Source organism: Bacillus rossius, chromosome 1 (genome assembly GCF_032445375.1).
Source record: "Bacillus rossius redtenbacheri isolate Brsri chromosome 1, Brsri_v3, whole genome shotgun sequence".
Classification (NCBI taxonomy): Eukaryota; Metazoa; Arthropoda; class Insecta; order Phasmatodea; family Bacillidae; genus Bacillus; species Bacillus rossius.
Window position 1 is genome coordinate 107,230,438 of NC_086330.1, and position 26,170 is coordinate 107,256,607.

The following is a 26,170-nucleotide window of genomic DNA, read 5'->3' on the forward strand; positions in this document are numbered from 1 at the left end:
ATTGAAGCCACGAATAACGCTGCTATCTTAAAAAACTACATTCAAACTATGTTAAGTTGGTCCCAGGTCAAACCTATATAGACTAAGGTAAAACTCTGGCCACAGACGTGTGGGATGCAAGGGCTTGCATTAATATCGCAGGAATATACACTATACACAGGGCGGCATGGATGAGGAGTTGGACTGCGGAGTAGAGAGCTTTACCACGGGCACTTGGACTCGTGACCCGCCTTAATATTTCAATCCAGGGCTGGACTTAGTGACCAAGGACGCAAGCGCCCTGATAGCGAGTGGCTACACTGACCACTCCGCTGCCAGTCAGCACCTAAAACTGGAGAGGGAAGAAAAGGCAGAATAACTTACAAACAAGGCATTAAATTAATACACATTTCTCTGCAGAGGCCATCTCCTCGGTCCGGAGTAAGTTCCCCCCCCCCCCCTCCCCCTTTCAGGACGTGCATGCTTATTTATGTATTCTAAAGTTAATAACTTAAACAAATACTTTTATTTTGTTTTGCAGTTTTCCTTTTCTTTGATTTAAAGTTTTCTTTTTGGTTTTGTGGTTTTTATATATATTTTGGTTCTTAAAGCTATCGTAAATGTGTTATGCTATTCCTCGGTCAGTGACTACTCAAAAGTTCGTTTCGTTTTTTTTTTTTTGCGTTTGGGACCACACCCTGTTGGAATTTATTTTTTATTCTAGGTCAATTTCTTACGCTAATACGTCACACCGCAGAGCTGTCCTGTAGAGACTACCACTCCTCGGGCCGGAGTCCGTTTCGCCATTGAATATATATAATGTATAGAAGTCGCGAGCCCAGGTTAAATTTTCTGTCCGGTTTCTTAGAAGAATTGTTGTAGTTCCAAGCTCCGCCGCTGCGATCGCTTTCATCGCTGGGTATCGGCCGTATACGCCCCTGGCGGTATTTGGCAGAACTAGGTTAACCAGCCCAGACGTGACATCATCCTTCACCCCCCCCCCCCCCCCAAATGAAAATCCCAGACCAACGTTTCAAATTACCCGGCAGGTCTTATCAGCTCGTTAGGCGACCTTGAAGAGGAGCTTCTCTTACCGTCGTTTGAGAATGATGAAATCCCAAAAGAAGCTAGCCACGGAAATCACTGAATGATGGGATTCTGTACACGAGTGAAGTGAAAATTAGCTATTAAAACTTTGTATTGGGCCAATAGTCAGTGTTACGTTCAAAATATGGTTTTATTTTAAAAGTAAAATACTTATTTAAACTATATTTCGCGTTTGTACAAATTTACTTTTAGATATTGGCAAGGAAAATCAACATACCTTAAACAACCTTCTCTTATTCAACGTTATCTATTAAGTAGTACAAGGGGTAAATATTATTTTTTAAAATAAAAAAAAATGTAACCCACTAAATCAGTATTGGCAAAATATATATAAATTCAATATTAAAATACGCACATTAAATTTTTTGTAATTAACTTTTTTCGGTAATAAAAATTCAGGATGATTTTGGTTTAATTGGTTTACGTATATTGCTATATTTTCTAAATCACATAGAAAAGGGAAAACAGTGCATCAGTGAAAATTCAAAAATTTAGTTTAAGTAATACTAGCCATACCAAAAGATCAATATGCGAGATAAGAAATTTGGTAACTGCTCTACATTTCAAATAAAAATGCATTGGTTTCATGAATACTGAAATGTATGCGTAATAAGGCATATTATGTTATTATACTAAGCACGACTATAACTAAAAAAATTACAGTAATTTAAAACGATGGCAGTCTTAACATACAATGAGTGCGCGAGTCTTAGTTTATTTTTTAATTGGCTTCTTCGTCAGATGGAAAAGAGTTAAGATTTCATCAAGGAAAAATATATTCTCAAAGTCACTAAACCGGGAGATAGAAAATAAGGTAGGTACTTAATTTTAAATAAAAGTTAAAATAGACTTACGCTAAACCAATTAAAAATAAGTCGTAAAAATATTTTTATTTATTAAATATATTCTATACTTGACAGTTCTTTGTGTATAATTCTTCAAAAATCTTTGAAATTAATACATATTTTCTTAAAATGGTAGAATATCAGCAATGCCCGGAAATTACGTGAGCAAAGCCACGGGTTATTAGATACACTTTTATTATAAAATAAAAACAATTATGCATTTGTAGTTCACGAATGTGATATTTTGTTTATTGCTTCACAACATTCATTTGCCAGTCTCAAATTTCATCGTACCACACTTGTCAGAAATATCACCAAAAATGAGAGATAGTTTTTTTTGACGAATTTCAATTACGAGGAAACCTTTCGCAAGACTTTTTTCTTCGCAGTAGTCACTGGGACACTATTAATTTTAATCCACTAAGATAATAAAATTGTATGTATAATGATTTGTTTTTGTATATTTGTATAACTTCCCAACCAATTTTTAATGATTTTCGTGTGAATAAAAACTTGTAAAGCAATTTAATTAACTGTGTCATAATACTTCTGATTAGATGGAAATACAAACTTTTCATCAGTAATATACGATGATAAAAATATTTATTATTGCAAAATAATATTCACTGTTCAAATGCAAATTTAAATAGATTATTCATACATGTTTCCTGCTAATTAATGGTTTAAAATGGTTAAAATGGGTTGCTAAAATGAGGAATTATAAATATGTCACTTACTAAGTCCGTGCACAGATTTACACAAAACAGCAATGTAAATAATCTTTTTTGGTAGTTTCTAATTTTGTGCCCTGGATAACATGAATTTGGTTTAATTCATACCAAAGTGAATTTTTTGAACAACTTAAATTGATGTCATAAATAAATATTTATTTTATATTAAAAATCCACAAACAGTTTTTAAAATATAATATTTATCACGCCAAGTGGAATAATAAACAAAAAATAGCTCTTATATGTTGTCTGTGTTTAAAGAATTGTATTATATTTCATGGAAATAATATTTACCTTTCGGTTATTAAAAGAAAATATATTTGTATTCAAAATACTTGCGCATCGTTTTTACGAGCATAAAGGCCGGGATACATTCGCAATAGCACGCAAACAGCACACAGATAGCACACACGCACAGAGATAGCACAGAGCTTGATGCTACATTCACGCACAACACAACACAAAATAATACCGGAAGCATTCAAAAAAGTTTTTTAAATGTAAAACTCCCGTTCACAATTTTGGTCACTGAAGTTGGCATACGTGACGTTTGTTTAGATTCGTGTGTTGTTATTGTGGTACGGTTTTCGTTAAACCCAGAAATATTTTAAATATTTCAAAGTTTACGTACAAAACACAATGAGCATTCAAAAATATATATCACTGTTTATTTCAAATCCGGCTTCTTTAACACATTCAGACACAGACTTCCAAGCATTTAATTTAGCTTCTTCATTTTTGTATCCTGCGGATCCCCTGTCATACAAAATATTTTTACTTTCTATTACAGCTATCAAAAAGCTATCAAATGTGCCTTCCATTTTTATGTTATCGCGTGTTTGAAAACAATAACAAACTACTCAAGTCAAGAGCACCAATACTTTCGTGACAATTGTTCTTTTATAAGCCCACTCGAGTAGTACTTAAACTGTTTGCTGATTGGCTACCACCATGGTCGCGCACAGAAAATAACCTAAAAGTTAAAAGTTAATGAACTTTCTGTGCGCCGATCCTGTGCTATTTTTCTGTGCGCGTGCTATTTGCCAATGTGGCAGCTCATATCTAATAGTGTATGTTGAACTTCTGTGCTGTTTGCTTGCTATTGCGAATGTAGCCCGGGCTTAACTTGTGTATCTAACCTCAAAGCAAGGAAATTAAAAAGAGTGGGAACTCAATGCTATAACAAACACTCTTATTTTCTTTGGAGATCCGGGAAATGTGCGTTATTTATAAGCAACTTAACATAGTAAATCGTTAACTTTTCAGATCTATGTTGGCAAAATTGATTTTTTTTGTGGTCATTCGCTACTGGGAATATTCACCATATAACGTTTAAGATTATTTATTTTGAATTACGAAACAACCAAAAAATTATGTAAAAATGCTTCATCTTATGTTAAAAAAATTATAAACTGCATAGCCACAAAGTATGACATCATACCATTAGTTTCAGTTACTAATAACAACACGTGCACGTGTTTGAACAGTCATCGCAGCCATAGTTGTTTCATAGCTACCAAAATCATTCAACGTTGTCAAGAATTATTCCAAATTATGTTTTGCCATTTTACTCAATGCGCCACTCCGTTAACACAACATTTTATAAATTCTGAACTACGAATGTCAGTGGGAATGTACACTATACTGTACATTCCAATCTGATACGCTTTAAGAAATTTCTGTAGTTTTCTTATTATTAAAACTTAATTTTTGATGTTGGCATCTTTTAACCGCACTTTTTTTTTTTTTTTCGGTGGCCGTACTCCTCCAATTCAGTTGCGCCCGCCGGTATCTAAGCGCTCGGATTTCAACAAAAGGCACCGCCTCTCGATAGAGTGAAACAGAGAATTACGCGCACGACCTTGAAAAAAGCGACGCTACAGCGCTCTGGCGTGGAAGCTGGTAACTACGAGTACCCTCTTGTGGAAAGAAGAGCTGTCTAGCGGCGGAGCTAACAACTACCTCAGTTTTGGATCCGAAAATTGGAATAATAAATCCTATCCCCTCGCGACTTCTATAAGTTATATATATTCAATGGTTTCGCCTATGTTCGGGCACGGTCGCCTGCTCGACCACCTCTGTACGCCCCTGGGAGAAACGATCTTGAAGACCTAGAAGCTTCCAACACAGACCAGGGATCCCGTACTGTCACTTACGCCTGTTCTGTTTCGGTTGTTTTGGGAGGTTTCGTTGACTCTCGGTCTGGTTTCTCGCTTCTGACGCGGGCGATAACGTGAAGGATGTACGACCCGTTTAAAAAGTCATTATCAAAATTATCTTTTATTTTGTTTTTAAGAGTAAGGTACTAAAGTTTAAAAAAAAATACTTACATTGAAGTAGCACTAAAAATTGTAAAATAATAGAATCAACCGACGTGAAAGCTCAATGCGGCCTGGAGTAGATTACGGGGCAATTTGGGGGGAGAAGGGAGGGAGATATCCCCTCCCATAGTACCGCACTGGCTTTAAGCCATGAATGTTCACTCCAACTATTGTCCAAAACTAGGTAGGTCCTATGTTTTGTCGAGGCACAGAATGAAACGATGTAAATCTGTACAGCAAGTTAAAAACAACTTAATGTTGGCGGGCTTAATCCACCCGGATGTGGCATCCAGCTAAGAAAACTAGTCACCTATCATTGCATACCAATCAGTGGATGAATAGTGGGTGGGTGGACAGTTTTTCCACGCCTCGATGTTTGATCATAAAGCGCGGTGTCTGAACTGGCGGGAACTAAAATCGATCACTTTTATTCTGTTTTGCGTGATCGAATGAAAGAGATAAGCCAGGAAACCCTTGTTAGCGTTAAAATTTAATGAGCTCTTGTCAAATGTTAAATTGTTAACGTTACATCAACTGATATTTCCGTGTTTGCTGGCCATTCTTGATGTTTTCCATGATATCCAGAGCATATGTCTATGAAATTGTTTCAAATCAATCTTCCCAATTTCAAAGTTGATTTGAAGAACGTACAGAATAACAAATTTTGCGCAATTGTAATCTGTAAATTTTACTTTTTGACGTGACAACGTCTAATAAATCGATTAACGCCGGCTGCACGCACGAAAAAGGGTCCCGTAACGCACATTGTCCCGTTACGCTGTGTCCCGTTACGCTCATTGTACGCTTGCGCCGCATCATCTCTCTTCCACTTGATTGGAACAACCATCGATTTGACTTTTTCGAGGCACATTAAACTTGAAACACTCCCATTCGTTTCCTACTTTTCCTATCATCGTACTATCCTTAACAGAATAACACATTGGAAGAAGTTAAATAGCAAACATGTATAAAAGTTATAGTTAAAATAATCTCTACGTATTTGAATTAATGAGTGCAAATAAAAGTAAATTTATCAATTAAATTGTAGATTTCATTTCACTCATTCTTTGTATCCATACAAAATAGTGATAATTCAATAAAAATGATTCAATTTTATTCATAAAAGTATGCAATCATCAATGTTTTGTTATGTCGTTGTCACGTTAAACTATCGTCCGTAAACCGACTTTACACACAACTATTTTTTTTGCTTACTTTTTGATTGCTATAAGTGATAGATCCGATTTCACCGCTGTGATGCATAGTTACTTGTGCTAATGTTCTGTCACAAACTTTGATTTGTTTTGATTGGTTTGACGTCCTACATCTATGCACAGAAGCGTAAGGAGACGGCACCTCCAAGATTATAGTGGGTCCGAACCATGTGGTGCCGACTCGGTGCTCGTACATTTGTTATCCTACTGCGCTGTCGTAGTTGTGGTGTCCAGGATATCTCTTTTGTCATAGTGTTCGCTTGCGCGTCTGTCTTTAGTCGTAATGTCAGTGCTTCCATGCACTACACGAATTTTCCGTAATTATTAGTAGTTTGGACGTCCAGTTACTGAACTATATTTATTAAATCAACAGAGACAAATTAACACTATTGTGTTTATTATGATAAGTTAAACATTTAAAAAAACTCATGATAAAAATATTCCTAAAACTTGTTTTAGGTTTTACAAAACATTTTTTTTCTGAACATGTGTTATTTTAAATTTATTTAACTGAATATATCAGTTTGCAAATGTATAGGTGCGAGTGTTAATTTTTTTCTGTACAGTCTAGTATTTGCCGTAAAATTAATAGCGTTTGTTTTGCTCTTGTTTTATTGTATGCAAAATATAATTACTGACGGGTGTGCCTGGAAGTTGGCAGCGCTGTAGTTTTGTTCACTTTAGCTGTTTACTATCGCCGTTGGGATCGTCTGTCTGTCCAAGGTCTTTTTTAATCTCTATTTACCGTTCTTTGTTGTCTCGTCGTTGTATCCGCCTGTGTTTTAATATTTTTGCTAGTTAATTTTACGGAATTTTCTGTGCTGTCTATGCTTTTAACTTTTGACATCTGCTGACTTTGGCTTTGTGTTGTGCGTGTTGGCACACTCAACTTTCTTGTTTTTTATTGAGGTTTCATAAGACATGCAGTACATTGCACACAATGTCGTATGTCCAAAGAAACATTTAATGTCAATCTGCTCCATTGCAAGAACCATTCAAAGAACGTATCTTACATGTGAGTCTTACCGCGGGTGCTGGGATGGAACGAGACCCTCGCAATGTGAGAGTGATGCACCAGCGATCACGACCACCTTTTTGACATGAATCTCGGGTTGGATGTCACTTCGGCTGAGGATTCGACACCGCTTTAAACTCGTAAACTATGAAAGCTACAGAGTTGAAGTAAATAGGGCCTATATGTTATCAGAGAAAACTTTGCTCGTGGTCGTTACGTGTGACTCACCCGGTTAACATTTGCACTGATGACATAAATAACTATGGTGGGGAGCGTTGAATTGAAGTCAGTGAGAGTTGTAACTCCGAAAGTAATAGACCGATTGGCGCGATTTAAACATTAATGTTCTCGTTTGTGAGCAATGAGTGGTGCTAGTTGAGCGGAATAACTATAAAGTTACTAACTTTAGTTTTGGAGTCATTAATTGCAAAATGCCTACGTGAAAACGGTTATGTCGGAGAAAAGAAAGAAAACAAGCGAAATCGCCGTAACAGAAGCAATAAAAAGTGCAGAGAAGTGTCGTAGGTATCAAGTGAGGCAGAAAGTAGCCGGGAGAAATGAGGCAGTGGGGTAAAACAAGCCCTCGAACGAGGCGCGAAATTTGCACTCGAGCGAGCCCCAACCGTCCACCTCGCGAGAAGCGAAGGAGAATGTAGATTATTATTTGGTAACGGACGTGGATATGCTCTCTGATGATTCTAATGTTTATATGGAGTCAGTTGAGCCAGTGGCTGTGAACGATGGGCCGAGTTTGTCGCGGTTTGGCGTCGCAATTTTTCTGGCGTGGCCACCCGACCGTCAAGTAAGACTTTAATCGAATTCACGTCAAAAAATAAAGCAATACCAATTTTTTAAAAGTATTTTATTTATTTCATATACAACATTACCGTTCGGTGCGATTTAAATTCATGAAACCAACCCCTGGCGTCTGTATGTTGACCAACAGGTTTTTTTTTTTTTAATGATGTGTGGCATCTGGCAAGCTTGACAGTCACCAGTGTGCCTACCATCTCCCCCCCCCCCCCCCAATTTTGTATATTTTTCCTATGTCTTCACGAGTCGTTTTGAAATTGTAGTTGTTGTAAATGTTTGTGTATGGGTAAGCTTCAAGTAGACGATTAGGACAATGCAAATTAATGCATGTCTTACCCGAAAATCGAACCCGAGCCCCCGCAGCTCAGCCTGGTGCAGTGCCGACTGCGCCACAGAGGCCGACACCAGGGGCCTCTGTCAGAGAATAAAGCCCCATTATATCAGAGAGGAAACTAAAGGGCGCAGGGGTTTGATGTAGATACTTAAATGACAACACACGATACAAATTGTCCCGATGTTCAATGGATACATTATTTTGTTGATTGCCGCTTGCAATTTAATGAGTTTGTATCTTAAGTTATTATGCCTCTGTAAATTCGTGTTTTTGCTCATGAGTTTAAATGAACTAATATAATGATGAATAATTGTTTATAAATAGTTTGATCATTTAACAATTCATATATCATGGAATAGTATGGTATACAGTTTTGAATTAAAAGTTCGTATGTGCCTTTTGACCTCAAATTGTTAATTTTTAGGATATTATTCATAAAGCAATCAAAGCTTTTATTACACACACACACACTCATATATATATATATATATATATATATATATATACACACACACACACACTGCAAGAATGAATTATCTCAGTTATTGCTAGGATTTACATTAAAATTGACTTTTAAGGTTCTCAAAACCATTCAATAACACTCATTGAAGTGATTGATACATTGGTAAACTATCAACGGTTGGTTGGTTATTGACTCAGTTTAACCAACCAGCGAAAACACAAAAAAAAATACATGCAAAATAATTTGGAAAATACCCCCTTAAGGGCCCCTCTTATACCTGGGGACACACAAGGTGTGCAGAGCATCAGAAGAAAAAATACACGCGAATTGAAAGTTGCTAGAGATATCCGAATGGCGTCTGTTTAAGAACGACATATAACAATACGCTAAGGGCGGATGAGTAGTTCTGTATCCCAATTTCGTTGTTAAACTGCATTTGTAGAAGAGTGTGTGTTAACAGAAAAAAAAATTAGGCATATGAAATCCTGCCTAGATTCTTGAAAACACTCAAGGGACTTAAAGTACATCTGTATCTTCATTTCTTATTTACCGCTCAAATCTCATATTTGCCTTATGTACAACGAGAAGACAGCGTGTCAATCTACAGCTTTGCGCCTAGAGGCGATACAACGCTAGACGCACCCGCCTCACTGACACAGACACACCCCTGGCTAGGCTCGCCGCTGAACACGTTTAGTGTTGCGCGCGGAGCAGTGTGTGCACGCCGCGACCTTGACCCCACGACCTCTGTATCGCTGGCCGCTGGCCAACATCCGAGTTGTTCGAACGATACGTCTGCCGGCGCAGATAACGAGACTTCGACGCGGTGGAAGTTACTGGCCTTCCAGCGAGCGAGTTGGGTTTTGCATTTATTAGATACGGGGAAAAGATACTAAGAAAGTCAGAAATTGATATGACTGATCTTGGAGTAGCAGTAAGTACTTTCCAAGAGTGTCAGTATTCGCACGCATGTTTCAAAATCGCGATGGTGCTCGATTATTGTACGATAGGATAGCAGCGTGCCCTGATGTGGCTGAGACAGCAACCCGAAGTATTATATGCAGCTGGTATTGGGGCACAGATAAAACGATGGGGATGAGTGCACATGTATTGGCGAGAATTATGTTGAGAAATAAAATTCATTTTGAAGTAATCATCACCGAAAGTGATTTTTTTTCTTTCCATTTTTGTGACTTGCTTATTTTAATGAGCGCCGTTGCTATGTTCAGCTATGTAGAAACTGAATCCCTGTTATGTGAAATTCAATATCGGCGATTGTGTGCAAATATTACAAGGCACCACACGCGTGGCTAGTTTTGCACCTTGCCGATTATGGCGTTACATGTAACAGGGATCCAGTTTCAACTACTTTCCCGTGCTGCTTTGGCGATAATATGAAGCATTTTCGGAGCTATGTCCATTGACTTCTCTGGTTCCTCTACGTGTACCCACAGTTCTGACGCGTATGTAAGAAATCAAAATGTACTGTACATTTTTTTTCATCGAGGTTTAACGGCTCGTCGACAGAGGACTTCGGAGATAAAGACTCACGACTTAGACCAAGGATGCTGGGAAAGGAACCGGTCTTGGCCCGAGGTGAGATACCATCCTAGCATCAGTCTGATGAGACTTCGGGACGCCACGAGGACAGGAGTCAGGATCGTCCCAGCATTGCGCCACTGTACGCGAGGTGATACTTTGTCTGTGATTGGCCTGTCCTCTCGTCTGAGGCGAGGTCGTCACAGAATGCAGAACTACACGAACCCAGGAATCGGTAGAAGAAACAAGCCGTACAGCCTTTGGTGTGGAGCCACCATGAAATCCGACACGGGAAACACACATCAGGATGGCCGGACCTGGAACTGGAACTCGGGGCTTCCGTAATACAAGTTCAGTGTGTCACCACTACGCCACACGTTCTCTGTGTTCGCAGTCGTCATGCCGGCACTTGGCCAGCCAAACCCCGAGAAAGTTAGTATCTATCAACTGTTCTCGCTTGGCGAAGTTCACGGGTCCTGTAATAATTACATGGGTGGAAATTTTTTTAAAAAGAATCGTTAATTTACATGGCAACCGTGTATTTTTACAATACGTAATTTTTTTAGAATACGAAAGCTGCATTTGGTTTAAAATTACACGATGTAGTAATAAGTTTGCACAAGAAATACAAGAAATTAGTAAAAATACACACACTTCTTGTTTTTCCGAATCACACGACAAAAGTGTAAAAATACACTAAAACCGAATGTGTAATTTTACAAAACCTTTTACAGTGTACTAGATTTATGAGCACCGAGTTGGTAAGACTTCTCATGGTTTTTCGGAGCTCTCTTTTATCTAGAAGGCCCCGTTCTTTAAACATCGGTGCATGTCCTTGCGAGATGAACGTTCTCTTGACAAGTGGTTAAAGCAAAAAAATCTTATTATACTGTGTAGTAAAATGCAGTATATGTCGATGCACGTGATATTGATCAAATATAGTTTGTCAGCATTTTATATAATAGAGTCTACTACACAACATTTCAATAGCAGGTTTTGATTTTACTTGCTAATAGCTAAGAAAATTGCAAATAAAGGTGTACTTAAGGATCGGTCTCACACAAAATGTTTTTTTATTCTCGTCATTACTATTATTTAAGGGCTATAATTTTAATACGATACGTCCGTTAAATTTGTTGTTCTGTAACGAAAATATTCAACAGACACTTACGTAATGTACTATAATGGGTGTAAAACGACGCGCAAGTGATAATTACAAACGATCAACGCCAGTTTTTACACACATATAATACATTTAGTCATTATCTGGTGGAAAAATTTGTGAGAGAACAACAAAAATAAGGAAAGTGTACTAAAATTTCGGTTCTAGATTTAATAATAAGTAGTAATTATGAGAAAAAGAAGAAAATCAACATTGCTATAAGTGGCTATAAAGAGGACCTTTTTCCGAAGGCTTAGTCCGCTAACTTTTATGCATCTCTTTGAGACTGATCTTACACTATCTGCCTTGTATTATTCCTACACTCGTCTATAAGACGACCATTCTGGTTTTTAATAGTTTAATGTTCAAAGCTTATTTTTTTATTACATTCCAGTTGTCGAGTGATAGGTTTACGAGCGTAAACGGTGTCTCAGTGTTAATATGTCACAAGAATAGCACCGGACGATCTAAGAATGCTTGTATTAAATTATGTAAATGGTTGATTTGTCCTTGTAAGAAACACGTTTTGCCCACCATAATTATAGGGCGTGGAACTATTATTATAGGAACGTAATAATACCACGTAGTAAATGGTTTCTGTTGCTTTTGTTGTTCTTTTTCTTTCTACTTGTAGACGGCTTGTCATAAAATGAGTTAAGAGAGAAACACAGGTATATGTACATAGTAGAAATATAATGTACGGAAAATATGTGGGATTTAATTTTTTCTTCGTGCCCAGTTAGTTATATTGCTATTTACAGTATTTTCATACGAAATATGGTATTTTGGTAATGATACGTGTACTTATTGCATGAGTTGGTTGTACGTAGTTTTCCTTCGTGAACTGAAAATTAGAAGTTGCCAGCAGCCGACTGGAATTAAGATGATTTATGCAAATATTTATTTGTAGGTAGTTTTTTTTACGTGTTTTTTAGCCGTCACACTCATGGACGCGGGCCGCTAGGGCACAAAGCGTTGACCTGGCAGCGGTGCTCTTCCAGGCTGAGTCAAGGTACTCTCACTATGGGGAGAACTCGGTGAGAGTAAACGTGTCACCTCGCTGAACAACGACCCAGAGAGGTCTCCAAGATCGTAGTTCCCATCAGAGCTTTATTTTAGCGAGTTAAAGATATTTTATCAAACAGAAAGCCTTACTGGTTTACCACCAATGCACAAATATAAATGTATAAGAATTAAGTGACCGAAGAAAAAATGCAGATACAATTTACAAATATTATGCCATGTGGTTTTTTAAATCATGTTCAAACAACTAAATTAACAGCAAAGCCTAACCTTATTAAAAAAATTGTGCTCGAGTCTTTCAGTACACTCCAGTGATGTGTAAACTTCTATCTAACCTCTGTAACGACCAAATTCATGTGTTGTCATGCAAATAAAATTATAATACGAAACTGGGACACCAAATTAAACGTAGAATTCTTAGAAATAACCCGAACGTGATACAATAAAAGTATTTATTAAACGACTGAAATCAGTATGTTAATACTTCCTACAAACAAACCTTATAGTTAAAAAATTTCCCCGTGGCGATATTTCAGCCACGTCCCTTCAGGTTAACAAGCGCGCGTTCTACCACAAAACTAACGGGACAGTTTGAGTTTAGTAAGGATACTGTGTATTATGAACGTGTAATTATATGTTTGTAACGTATTTCCAAAGGTGTGAATATTGTCTAAGATTTGAACTAGAAACGACCTTCACCCATCTGTTTAATGGATGAAAAATATTTTATATCAAATTTATTATATTAGAAAATATATCTCGAGTGGGTTGTCTTAAAAAATTCCTGGCCAGACCATGATTAATTAAAAATTGAAAAATGTATTTTTATTAAATATTGCATTGATGAGTTTAACGAATAAATTTAATACCAACCGAAAGTATGAAGCCTATAGAATATACAAACGTTGGGTTGTCTATTTTTTTTCCTGGCGTAACTACTGTGTTGGCAGGTATAAACAGGTAAATCGATAATAGTTATTTTCACCAATCTGTTTAATAAATAAATCTTATATCAAAATGAGCGCTATTTAATTGCGAATACAATGATATAGGGTTGTCTGTAAAAAGTCTGGCCTGAATGACGGTTGTCGAATTTTGAAAGGTGAAAATTTTATGCGTGTGGAAACTTGTGACAAAGATGTCTGAGCCAAATATCCCGTGCGATAGAAGAGGACACTACATTACAGCTGCGTGCGACGAGACCGCTGAATGAAAGAGAGCGCGTATGCTATTTATTCGTGCAACAGAGAAGGATAACGATACATCTATATATATAAAAATTTAGCTTCCGTATGTATTTGGCCGCAAAACTCGGAAAGTAGGGTAACATGGTTTGAATCGGGTCAGGGGCCGAATCGGGTCATTCTTGTTCTCGGCGTCATTTCTCGTAAACGAAACGGAGAGAGGTCGCTGCTGCTATCTAGTGTTGAAGAGCGTAACTAAAACGCTGCTGTGAATGAGTATGCAACGTTACCGTGCGTTCGCTCTTCCATTTTCTGCAGTTTTGTAAAGGTAAGAATTCACGAGTGTCTCTTTTTAACAGTTTTCTTATTTTCGTGAGTTTTATTTCACAGAAAAGTAAAACCAATATCAGTATTTAAGCACAGCGGGTCATGCATGCAACAAATACACAAAGTAACGATTAATTGTATGTTTCCGTTTAGTTTTTAGCTTCAGTCAGTTTAGCCAACTTAACATTTAGAATTTTTCGCGTCACTAGGGTGAATCGGGTCAGAGTTCATAGGGCGAAAAGGGTCATCTGTTTAAAAGGTTTTTATTGAGCGATTTACTTACGCGGTATTTTTTTTTCTTTAACAGATGGGCAAGTACAAGCGGAAAACGACGCAAACGTGGAGTGAGGAAAATATGAGAGAAGCAATGGAAGCCGTAAATAACAGGTACCTTAGTAAACGCGCAGCAGCTAAGACATTTGGCGTGCCATTTTCGTGTCTTCAGCGGCGTTATGCTCGTGGTGTAAAAGTGCAGTTAAGAAAAAAAGGAGGACAAACAACTTTTACACACGAACAGGAATTAGCATTAAAAGACAGAATTGTTCGACTCTCTAAATGTGGTTTCGGTGTTACAAGAAAAGATGTAAGAAAAGTCGCGTTTTCTTTTGCTCAAGCAAATAACATACCAAACAAATTTTCAAAAAAATGTGAAATGGCAGGACCAGACTTTATGACGGGATTTCTAGAAAGGCACCCTGACATTAGCCTGCGTAAACCAGAAGCTCTTTCTTTCTCTCGCTGTGAAGGTCTAAACAAAGTCGAAGTTAACGAATATTTTTAATTGTTGGAAAATGAGCTTAACAAATTACAACTAATGACAAGTCCGGCAGCAATTTATAATTGCGATGAGTCTGGTTTCCCCCTGAATAATAAACCAGCCAGCAAAATTTTGGCACAGAAGGGTTCACCAACAGTTGTCAGCCAAACATGTGTTGAAAGAGGCGAGAACGTTACTGTTGTGGCTTGTACCAATGCAGTGGGGAATTATATTCCCCCATTTGTAATTTTTAAAGGAAAGCGATATCATAAGGAATATAAAGATGGTTTCCCAAATGGCACGGAAGTAATCATGACTGAAAGTGGTTGGATTAATGAGGAGGCTTTTGTGAAATGGTTGCATCATTTTCAGAAATTTAGGGTTGCTGGTCGATGTTTGATAGTTCTAGATGGTCATTCTTCTCACAAATCCATCCAAGCTTTGGAGTTCTGTGAAAAAAATTTGATCAGCATCATTTGTCTGCCCAGTCACACGACTCACAGACTCCAGCCTTTGGACAGGTCTTTTTTTAAACCTTTAAAAACATTTTACAATGAAACGTGCAACAAATTTGTTCAGCAGCATGGCGGGGAAAGGAAAATAACCAAATTTAACTTTGGAGGAATTTTCAGGATTGCATGGTCACAGGCAGCCACGTCTAGAATTGCTGAGAGTGGTTTCGCGTCTACAGGGATTTATCCTTTAAATAAAGATGCAGTTCAAAACCATGAATATCTTCCATCTTCTGCCTGCGAGCAAGTTTCAATGCCTGAAGAAATAGCTGTCAAAACCCAAACAGAAACTGTGCCTGCACATGTACCTAGATCTGAGGATCTAGTTCAAGGTACTTCTGGAGCAGTCCTGGAACCCTTAAACAGTCCTGGTACTGTTTGCTTTCCTAGCCCTAGCAGACCTAAAACAAGTTTTCACGATCTCTTGCTTACTCCAGTGAAAAAAGTGCAAAAAAGAAAACGAACAGCAAGAAAACAAACAGCTAAATTACTTACTTCCCCAGACTTCATTGTTGAAACAAAGTCTAGAAAGTTAGGTAAGAACAGAAATGAGACTGTGGAACACAATAAACCAGGCCAAAATAAACAACAATGGAATAACACTTGCACTAAGAGAAAAATTGGCAGGCGTAGTGACGATGACTATCATCGCAGCAGCTGTAAATCCGCAGATGAAGAAAACGATACTGCATGCTGTTTCTGTAACCTAAAGTATTCAGATCCACGATCCATCGCCAAAGGAGACTGGATACAGTGTCAAAAAGGCAAAGAATGGTATCACGAACTTTGTGTAGGAGCAGAAGGGAAAAAGTCATTTGTTTGTGGCAGATGTTTTACATAAACTAACAAAGTTAAACAAGTAAGACTTTATTTACTATAACTTTTTATAAACATGTTACTCTTAATATAACCAGTATTAATTTACAAGTGTACTTTTATTTGTAAATTAGGTTGTTTATCTGCAATAGGCTATTTTTCTTCATAGTAACATTGCAACAATGTAGCAATTTGCATTTTTATTACATTTTATATTTACTTGAAAAAATTTGTTTATAATGTAACTTTTATTTTCAATGCAGTTTCTTTGTGTCTTTTTTTACTGTTGTAGGTTAATAGTGTTAATACCATAGAAATTAGCTTAATTTTTAAAATGGTAACTAGAGCAGGTTTTTGGAATATGGTCATGTTGAGAATTTTATGTCAAAACTCAAGTTCAACACAAACCAAAGTAATATGTTTAGGTAAAATTAGACAAATATTATTTTATATAATTTTTTTTCAGTTTTTGTATTTATTTTCTAGTGTTTGTTGCTGACCCGATTCGCCCTATTTAGTGACCCTATTCGCCATTAACCTTGGGCGAATAGGGTCAATTGCAGGGTTTGATATATGACCTCGTTGCTTGGAAAATATTTGAAGCAAAATTTGTTTTATTAGTGTAATCTGTATTAAATTAACCAATCTTTCTTCTGATAGCATAATTATTTAGTACTTTGTATTTTGGTGTTCTTAATTCAGTGTTTTGCATTTTTTGACCCGATTCAGACCATGTTACCCTATACGATGGTTTGGATTGAAATTTTTACAGAACATTGCATCTTAACAGAAGAGTGTTTATATGAAATAAAAGTTTGGGAAAATCCACCGGAAAAGTCGGAAAAAAAAAGTTTCTATAACTAAATATCATGGTCACCCAACTTAGTTGTGACCACGCTCGACGATGCTGTACCATATTGTCGAAATTCAAGCACATCAGGCTACTTTTTTTTTTTTTTTTTTTTTTTTTTTAAAAAGATTAATGGCACACCGGCAAGGTTTGACAGTCACCAGCGTGCCAACAATCTCCCCCCCTTAATGTTGTAGTTTGAAGTCACCCCGAGTCATTGTGCAATGGTAGTGTTGGTTGAAGGTAGTTATTAAGACAACACAAATTACATCCATGTCTTACCCGGGATTCGAACCCGGAGCCCCCGCACCGTAGCCCGGTGAGCCGTCGACTGCGCTACGGAGGCCGACTTCTACTCGACCATTGTGCCTTGACGACTATAATTTACACAAATATGTATATATATATTTCAAGAAAGAATAAAAAACTTTATTTAATTTGAAAGTATATTCTTTCGACTCTATTGATAAAAATACGTTTACATTAAAAAATACATTTCGTACAATACATTTGAAAATTAAATAATTCTTATCTTATAGCTTATATCTTATATATTGCTATTATAATCTATATCTATAAAAATGTTATGTTGGTTTGTGTACGCTTCAAAAACTCAAAAAGTTCTGCACCGATCGAGCTGAAATTTTACCATTATATACAACCCGCATCAAGGATTGTTTTTATCTACTTTTCACGTCAGCAACATACCCGCAACCGCGAAAAATTAACTGCGCCATTTTATTAATGTGTTTTCTCACCAATAAAAACAAAAAACACAAATTTTCTGTTATGGAAACGTTTCTCCATGCCAAAGGATTTCTCTTAGCAATGGAAAAAACTATGTCAAGTGAAGCGAGCGGGAAATGGCAAAATACAATGAGAATGATTTTATTGTGAGGTGCAATAATTAAAAAATGACTAAGCTTACCGGTATGGGACTATATATACAATATGAATGAGGTACTTTAGTGTGATCGTGTCTCGATTGAGCTGCGCCGTTATCCAAATCGTAAGTAGAGGTTATGTTTTGTATGGGTCTATCACCACTTGATGTGGGATTGCATGTAGATGGTTCTAGGCTATTCATTTTTTGAACTCCTTAGACCCTATACATTTTTTTAAATTTTTAATTTAATTAATATGTTCTATCGCCAATAACAACAATTGCATCAATCGTAAGTAGAGGTTATGTTTTGTATGGGTCTATCACCACTTGATGTGGGATTGCATGTAGATGGTTCTAGGCTATTCATTTTTTGAACTCCTTAGACCCTATACCTTTTATTTAAATTTTAAATTTAATTAATATGTTCTACGGAATTTTTAAAATCACTTGATCAGCCAGGGATACTACCACACATACTTAAATTGAAAATATGTGTGCCAATTACCCTTTTGCGGAATATTAATCAGCCAAAACTCTGCAATGGCACGCGACTTTCAGTTAAGAGATTAATTAATAACGTAGTGGAAGCAACGATTTTAACGGGCCTTTCAAAGGTGAATATGTCCTCATTCCTCGAATACCCATGATCCCGACCGATACATCATTTCAATTTAAAAGATTGCAATTCCCAATTCGATTGGCATTTGCAATCACAATCAATGAAGCTCAAGGTCAATCTTTAGAATTGTGTGGTTTAGATTTAGATGCGGATTGCTTTTTACATGGACAACTGTATGTTGCGTGTTACCAAGTCGGAAAACCAGATAGTCTTTATATCTACGCATACAGTGGAAAAACAAAAAAAATATTCAATCACAATGTGCCACAGCGAAACGTGGCAGGGTACAGCTAGTTAGTAAATACTGAGCATTATTTTGGAGTAGTTAATAACTTAAAATATAACCTAAAATATTGTGAATAATTAATACAAAAATATTATTATTGAATAAAGTTACAATCAATAATTATTATTCCGTATCTGATTCATCAGAAGTGAAATGTTGATCCTAGAACTCGGTACAATCGTCTTCATTTTCCGTAATGTCTTGTATTTTCATTGGCGTTTGGTTCCCAATAAATCCTGTTGGGAACGGATTTCTAGAATCTAGACATTTTGTTCCTTCATCAGCGACAGAAGTTTTGACGTGCTCCTAGAAGTAATTTTTTATTATGAAATAAACATGCTTAAGACTTAATTTTTATGAGATGTTTCATTTACATCGTTAAATGAAAATATTGTCTTTAATACTGTTCCAGAAAGTCGCAAAAATTATAATTTATTTGGCTTATTTGCTAACCAAAAATTCTTTGAAGAAATTATAAAAAAATTATTTTTTTTTAAATTAAAAAACCGTAGGTGTAAAAAAAATGTTTGGTAATATTTACTTTGATTGAAAGTAATTTAATCAGCGTAAGAATATCACATTTTCCATTGTTATATTCTTGCATTATAAATAAAACACTTTTTAGGCATTTTTTAACACAATATATTGTCAATAAACAACGATACGTAGTAACACGTGTTCACACTGCGTCCTCTTCTATCGCACGGGATATTTGGCTCGAACCTCTTTGTCACACGTTTCCACACGCATAAAATTTTCACCTTTCAAAATTCGACAACCGTCATTCAGGCCAGACTTTTTACAGACAACCCTATATCATTGTATTCGCAATATTTAACGCTCAATTTTATATGAGATTTATTAATTAAACAGATTGGTGAAAATAACTGTTATCGATTTACCTGTTTATACCTGCCAACCCAGAAGTTACTCCAAGAAAAAAATAGACAACCCAACGTTTGTATATTGTTACGATTTCCTTGCGGGTTCGTAAGGATAGCCCAATTAATAGATTTTATTCCACACACAGTTTTATTTATTACCACTACTTGTCACTTACAATTAATCTTCTAAGATGGCAGATAATTAATTACACGTAAAGAAATGTCAATTCCCCAGTCACTCGTTTCACACACCTCGCTGGGCCGCACTTCCGGCGCAACTCTCGCCGCAGCACCCCTCGTGGGTCTCCGCCGCGGGACTCCGCCGCCGCACTCCGCCGCCGCCGTCACACCCTTCGCCGAGATCCCACTCGACGACTCGCTCGCCACTTCACTCGGGACTCCGCCGCGCCCGCGAATCTATCGCCCGGAAACTCCCGACTCCACTGATCTCACTCACTCCCTGCCCTGGAACCTTCGTCCAAGGACTTCGCCCGGAAACTCCCGACTCCACTGATCTCACTCACTCCCTGCCCTGGAACCTTCGTCCAAGGACTTCGCCCGGAAACTCCCGACTCCACTGATCTCACTCACTCCCTGCCCTGGAACCTTCGTCCAAGGACTTCGCCCGGAAACTCCCGACTCCACTGATCTCACTCACTCCCTGCCCTGGAACCTTCGTCCAAGGACTTCGCCACGCTGCCGCACCCGCGGCACTATCGCCCGGAAACTCCGCCGCGGGAGAACTCCCCACTCCGACTCTCTCTCTGACTCGAAGGTCGGCCCAACCTCCTTATATAGCCCTTGGGTTCCCGTCCAGAACAATCGGGCACGTCTCCGAGATATCGCGCGACCTTCGTCGTCGAAATGCCCAGAAACGCGTCGTGAGTCCTCGAAGGACGCGGTGGCTGCTCAAAGAACGCCGATAAACTCAACAAGCACCGGGTTCCCACAAAACACACCGATAAACATGTCTGAGTCCCTCCATTCCGCAGTGCGGCCTCCCTTAAGGGGATTGGTGCACCAGCATCGTATTTAAAAAAACAATATATTTGTTGATGATTCAGCTGCTAGAGAAGATTTGAACCATTCTGGTGTAAAATTTATTTATTTATTTTTTATTTTAATTAAGTTATTGCTGATTTTCGGGAATTTTTTAAATTCAAGCTTTATTAATAAACTATAAAGAATTCAGTGGTAAAACTTTCGCAGATAAATTTTCAGACACGGGAGATATGACTGTGACCATTATTTTATCTGTAATCATTATTAATTTAACGTATTTACAATTTGAATTTTAATAAATGAGCTGCTACGAAATTGCGTGATATTCATTTGCGAATTTAATAACATTCGCGTTTTCATTTGTAATTCAAACGCCAACATATCTGTCGGCTGAATGATTGACTTTATTTTAGTCTTTAGCTTATTGCAGTCGGACCTAAAGTAAAAATGTAGCTGTAGAAATTTGAGCAGCGTGCAAGCTCGGATACGAGAAATTATGGAGCGCGCTGGACAGTAGTGACACCTTGCGACAGTTTCCCCAACTGTTTGCAGCCAGTGTTTTCTCTCGTTCCCACCCAGCCACAGCTGTCTGCTGTTTACGAAGGGGAGACGGGATTTCGCGCGAAACTGATATGAAGGTCAACGTATTCATTTTCAGTAGATAAGAGAACGTGTTTGGTCTATCTCGGCGTATAATTGAATGGTTATTCCCTGTTATTATTTAGCACAGTGATTTAGCGAGATGTTTTTTGTTGTAAGCGTGAGATTTATTCAGGAATAAAATGCCGAAGAAACCTCCACCAAGCAGAGTACACAAAAGAACAAAACTATCGAAAGCCATTAGAGCGCTTAGAAAAAAGAATAAAGAAAGATAAGAGATTATTTTATTATAGCTTTTTTAACATACATTTATTTTTCAGAGTTGCGTATGTACAACGCGATGGACGCGATGCGACAACAATAAGATGTGTGAAATTGTAAACATGCTTTTTTTTTTTCAGCATGCGTGAACCATTCATAAACTATACTCAACATGTATCCGTATAATTACGTTTGAATTTTTTTTATGACAGGCATCAATGTTAAAAAGTTTATTAAGCCACAATAGACTTTTTTTCAGAAAAATAAGTGTAGCAGAAAACACTCAACATAGTCTCACACAAAATCAGTTTACATGAATGCAGTTTTAAGAAGTAAGCTACGTAAATAATAGTTAAACATAATTTAATATCTGCTGGTAACGTTTCCAAAGTATCAGCTTTGTCTTCATTCACGAACAATATTCGTGGCTTTATTTATTTATTTTGCTGGCGTTTCGTTGGTGACTGTTAGGACTGCAAAATTAGTAAACATTTTTCACCCTATCCTGAGTTAAATCTAAGTGTGCGTGGTTAGATGAGGACCTAGATGTGTCTCATGCTTACGCCTTTACACTCTACTCATGCGGGTATTAACCATGCGCGTAAGGGCGCGTTGCCAATGACCTGTACGATAGTCTCAACAATGCTCTACGGACTCGAAAAATGTCACCTGCTCATTGGCTACTTGACTTGTGACAACTGTTTGTTGTAATGCCTGTGATTCATCGTTGATTTTGTTGAGGAGTTTTCAGTGATTCAGATCCTCCCATTTAACTGTAGCCGAATTGAAGAAGCAGTACAAATGTTACATGTTTGAATTCATAGCGAATGGAAACCACAAATATTTACTGATGTAGTGGTTGGTAAAAAAAAATATTATTCGTATCGCGTCCATCGCTTCGCGCCATGCTGGCTCCTATATTATTATGGATTTACAAAATATAACGATTCATTTACGACACTTAAAATAAGTTGTGTAGGATTTTAAGAATTCACTTGAATTAATATTTAAGAACATATTTCAGGATAACTTGTGAAGACGCTCGTACAGACGGCACCGGTTGTGATGAGTCATTGTTACCAGAGCAGGTGTACACGAAGTGGCATGTGAAACCTCAACACAACTCGAAAATCAGTACCGTAAACCGGGGTAACTTTGGGACTAGGGGTGTAAATTTGGGACAGTGAGTAAGTTCTGGCTTTAGGATTTCCTGTCAAGGCAATGTATTTAGAAGTGGTAAGCAATCACCGCTTCTATATTCGCTGGTATGTGCTACTATCTCATGGCATTTATTTGAAGCTGTAGTTGCACTGGTGGGATAGAGGCAGTGGATATGTTTTCAACCACATGTTGTTAATATTTTTGTTTTTGTGTAAACTTTCGTACGCACTTTAAAAACGGCAAATACTTCACGAAAGACAGGTATGTATTTGAAGAAGTACAAGCCTTGACATCCATTTAATGTGATGCTAATGTTTTTGATACTTGCATTTTATTTTATAACCTCAAAATAGTAAATTTTCATCACTTGGTGGGGTAACTTTGGAACTGTCCCAAAGTTGCCCCAAAGTTGGCGTAATATGTTTTACTGCATTTTTTCTTCATATTTTTCAGAATAAAGCGACCAACCATGCCAATAAATCCCGAACGTGCTCTTGGTACACGGCCATATAAAAATTACACAGAGGAAAACTTGAATGAAGCCTTGCAAGCTGTACGGAACAAAACATTGTCGATTCGCAAAGCTTCAACAAAATATGGTATTCCAAAAAACACTTTGCACCTAAAAAACCAGGAAAAGCATTTTAAAGCTGTCGACCGAGCTCCTGTTTTCACAAATGAAGAGTAGTTGCAATTTGTAAGTCACATTGTAGCCGTGTCTAACTATGGATTTCCTGTGGATATGTTTGACCTTCGATGTGTTGTCAAGTCCTACCTGGACCGCTGTGGAAGAAAGGAGCTACGTTTTTAAAACAATTTACCAGGAAATGATTGGGCGGAAGGGTTCATGCGACGGCACAAAGCAATATTAACTCAGAGAACAGCAAATAAATTTTTTACGCTAGAGCAACAACAGAAGAAAAGGTTGTGAATAAGTTTTTTGATAATTTGTAAAAGGAGCTGATAGGAATTCCAAAAGTGAATATTTGGAATTACGACGAAACAAATCTTGTAGACAATTCTGGAACCAGAAATATCATCACGAAGAGGGGAATTAAGTACCCTGAGAGCAGGGGTGCAACAATTAAATTTCCAAAGGAGGGGGCAATATAACTTTTTATAAAGAATCATCAATCCCCCGTATTGAAGCGGGGGGTCCAGGGGTCCTCCCCCGGGAAAATTTGTATTTCAAGGTGGAAAATGGTGCTATTTAAGCAGTTTTATTATCTAAAAATTGATTACACAGCACTTTCTTTGCCCCCGTTTGCCCCCACTTCAAGGTTTCAGAGGGGGGCAAAATACCCTTGCCTCCCCCTATTGTTGCGCTCCTGCCTGAGAGGATACAAAATTTGTCTAAAGCGTGCACATCTATAATTGTTTGTGGAAATGCAGCAGGGGATGTAGCACCACCTTATGTAAACTATAAGACGGAGAAGATTTGGACAACTTGGACTGAAAACGGACCCTCGGGTACTCGATACAATAGAACTAAATCTGGTTGGTTTGATGGTCATGCTTTTGAAGACTGGTTTACATCTTTAATGTTGCCTGTTCTAAACTGCCAGGAAGGTATGGTAATTCCAGACTGAATTTTACTCTGAAATAATAAAAGTTTCCTAACTACAAGTGATTTTTGCTGCAAACGTAGATCAAAATCTTCCAGGATGCGATTTGCTTAGGTAAAAATGTTAGTATGATCGACTCTTTAATGTCTAAATTATAAATAAATAACAACAATAGAACTTCCCAGAAAGTTGTGATAAACTGACGATATTGCGCGAGTAGCAGACCTGTGCGTGACTACAGAGAAAGGCTATTTTCCTTGACCGTTAAGATTTCTGGGACAAACACCCTCTCACAGCTAGGGTCATAAAATACGGTCAAACTCTTGCAAAAACATCCACCACCGCTCTTTGCCACTAGCAATTTAACGAAGTCAGCTAGGCGCAGCACTCCAATAAATTAACTTAGAAAAAAAAATACTAAATATGTAATTCTATCAATACATTTTACAACACAACTTATGTTTTATTTATTTTCTGGAAAAAATAATATTATCATACGAATTATGTTATAAAAGTGACAAAACTCAATAAGTAAATTTACGGTGTATCGTTTTTTTCAATTGTTATGTAGTAAACTAATTTTATACAATTAAATATATATTTTTTATAATATAGGCCACATTAAAATTTTGCATAGTTCTGATCTAAAATAATATAATGTATTAGAAATAAAAAATAATTATATTTTTGGTATTAAAATAATTTTTAATAATAAAATTTTTGTAACAAAATACGAACACACATATATAAAACTAGAGGTCCTCTAGAATTTTTATTTACAAGTTCCAAGCAGAAATTGTTTAGCTATTGTTAATTTTATTGTATCAAAAATCATTCATATAAGAAAAAAGAATATGTATATCTCAATAGATGTAACATGAATACACCCTATCATATGCATTAAATATATTTTAAGTAATCCTTAAATAAGACCAAGTTTATTGAGTGTCGCAGTACGCAGCGTGTTTCAAAGCACGCCGACCGTGAAAGATCAGTACGGCCGCAGTACACTGCAACGCTCGGGCAGCTTTAATGAGGCAACTAATTATGCTAGACTCTTTATAAATATACTATCTTAAAGCTAAAAGTATAATTATAAACATTTATTTAGACATTTTATCGCATTGGGCTCTTCAAATCGGTGTAAATCGTATTTTTATCTGGGTGGCAAAGATTTAAAAAATATGTCGTGAATTAATCTCTTTATATCATATCTTAAATATTAAAAATTTAATTTTTTCTTACATTAATGGGTGAATTACAGTTTCTCGATTATTTTGGTAAGTTTACGGACAGTCAAAATTAAAAACTGTATAAATGGGTAGCATTTTAATGTTTTTAATTTGCTGTCACCTAGGACTTAAATGCAAATTTTCGGTTATAACGCACAAGGTCTACAGCGGTAAACTTTCGGTATGTTATTAAGCACAGTCAACTCTACCAGAGTACAAAAATCTGGAGTAAAACGAAAGTCTACACGGGGAAGGGCGGCTACCTGATCCGAGAATGAAGGATAGGGCGAGATGGGAAGCGAAGATAAAAGCTGGTTATCGCGGTTCGCTTTCCTTCCGTGTTGGAGAGAGAGAGAGAGAGAGAGAGAGAAAGGCGATATTGTGGAAGACCTTCGAAAGATTCCCGCTAGATGGCAGGCCTCAGAGCTGCAACATTCGACAACCTCCCCTCACAGAAGCTCTCTCGCCACTAACTTGCCAAATCTCACCCGCTAGCTTATATACGTGCTGGCTGGCCTTACAGTAGTAATAAACAAGCATTTATGAAATACTTAAGCTCATTTCCAACAAATTCTGACGAATGACTGTTTTTTGTCCTGCACCAATCCCCTTAAGTAACTCGATCTGAGGCAGGTGCGCGCCGCGACAGTCAGGATGTCGCGAGATAGTATGACACGAGATA

The 26,170-nt window shown here is 37.3% G+C and overlaps 2 protein-coding genes across 4 annotated transcripts in view; both read left to right on the forward strand.

Annotated features, from left to right (window-relative positions):
* Positions 1-26,170, forward strand: part of LOC134541615 (basic helix-loop-helix ARNT-like protein 1) — a 453,028-nt gene that overhangs the window by 222,834 nt on the left and 204,024 nt on the right. The gene's annotated exons all lie outside the window — the stretch shown is intronic.
* On the forward strand, positions 3,463-16,290 carry LOC134541602 (uncharacterized). Its single transcript, XM_063385157.1, has 2 exons — positions 3,463-10,045; positions 10,174-16,290. Exon 2 carries the CDS (start codon positions 14,872-14,874, stop codon positions 16,165-16,167), a length of 1,296 nt encoding a protein of 431 aa, XP_063241227.1. The 5' UTR covers positions 3,463-10,045; positions 10,174-14,871; the 3' UTR covers positions 16,168-16,290.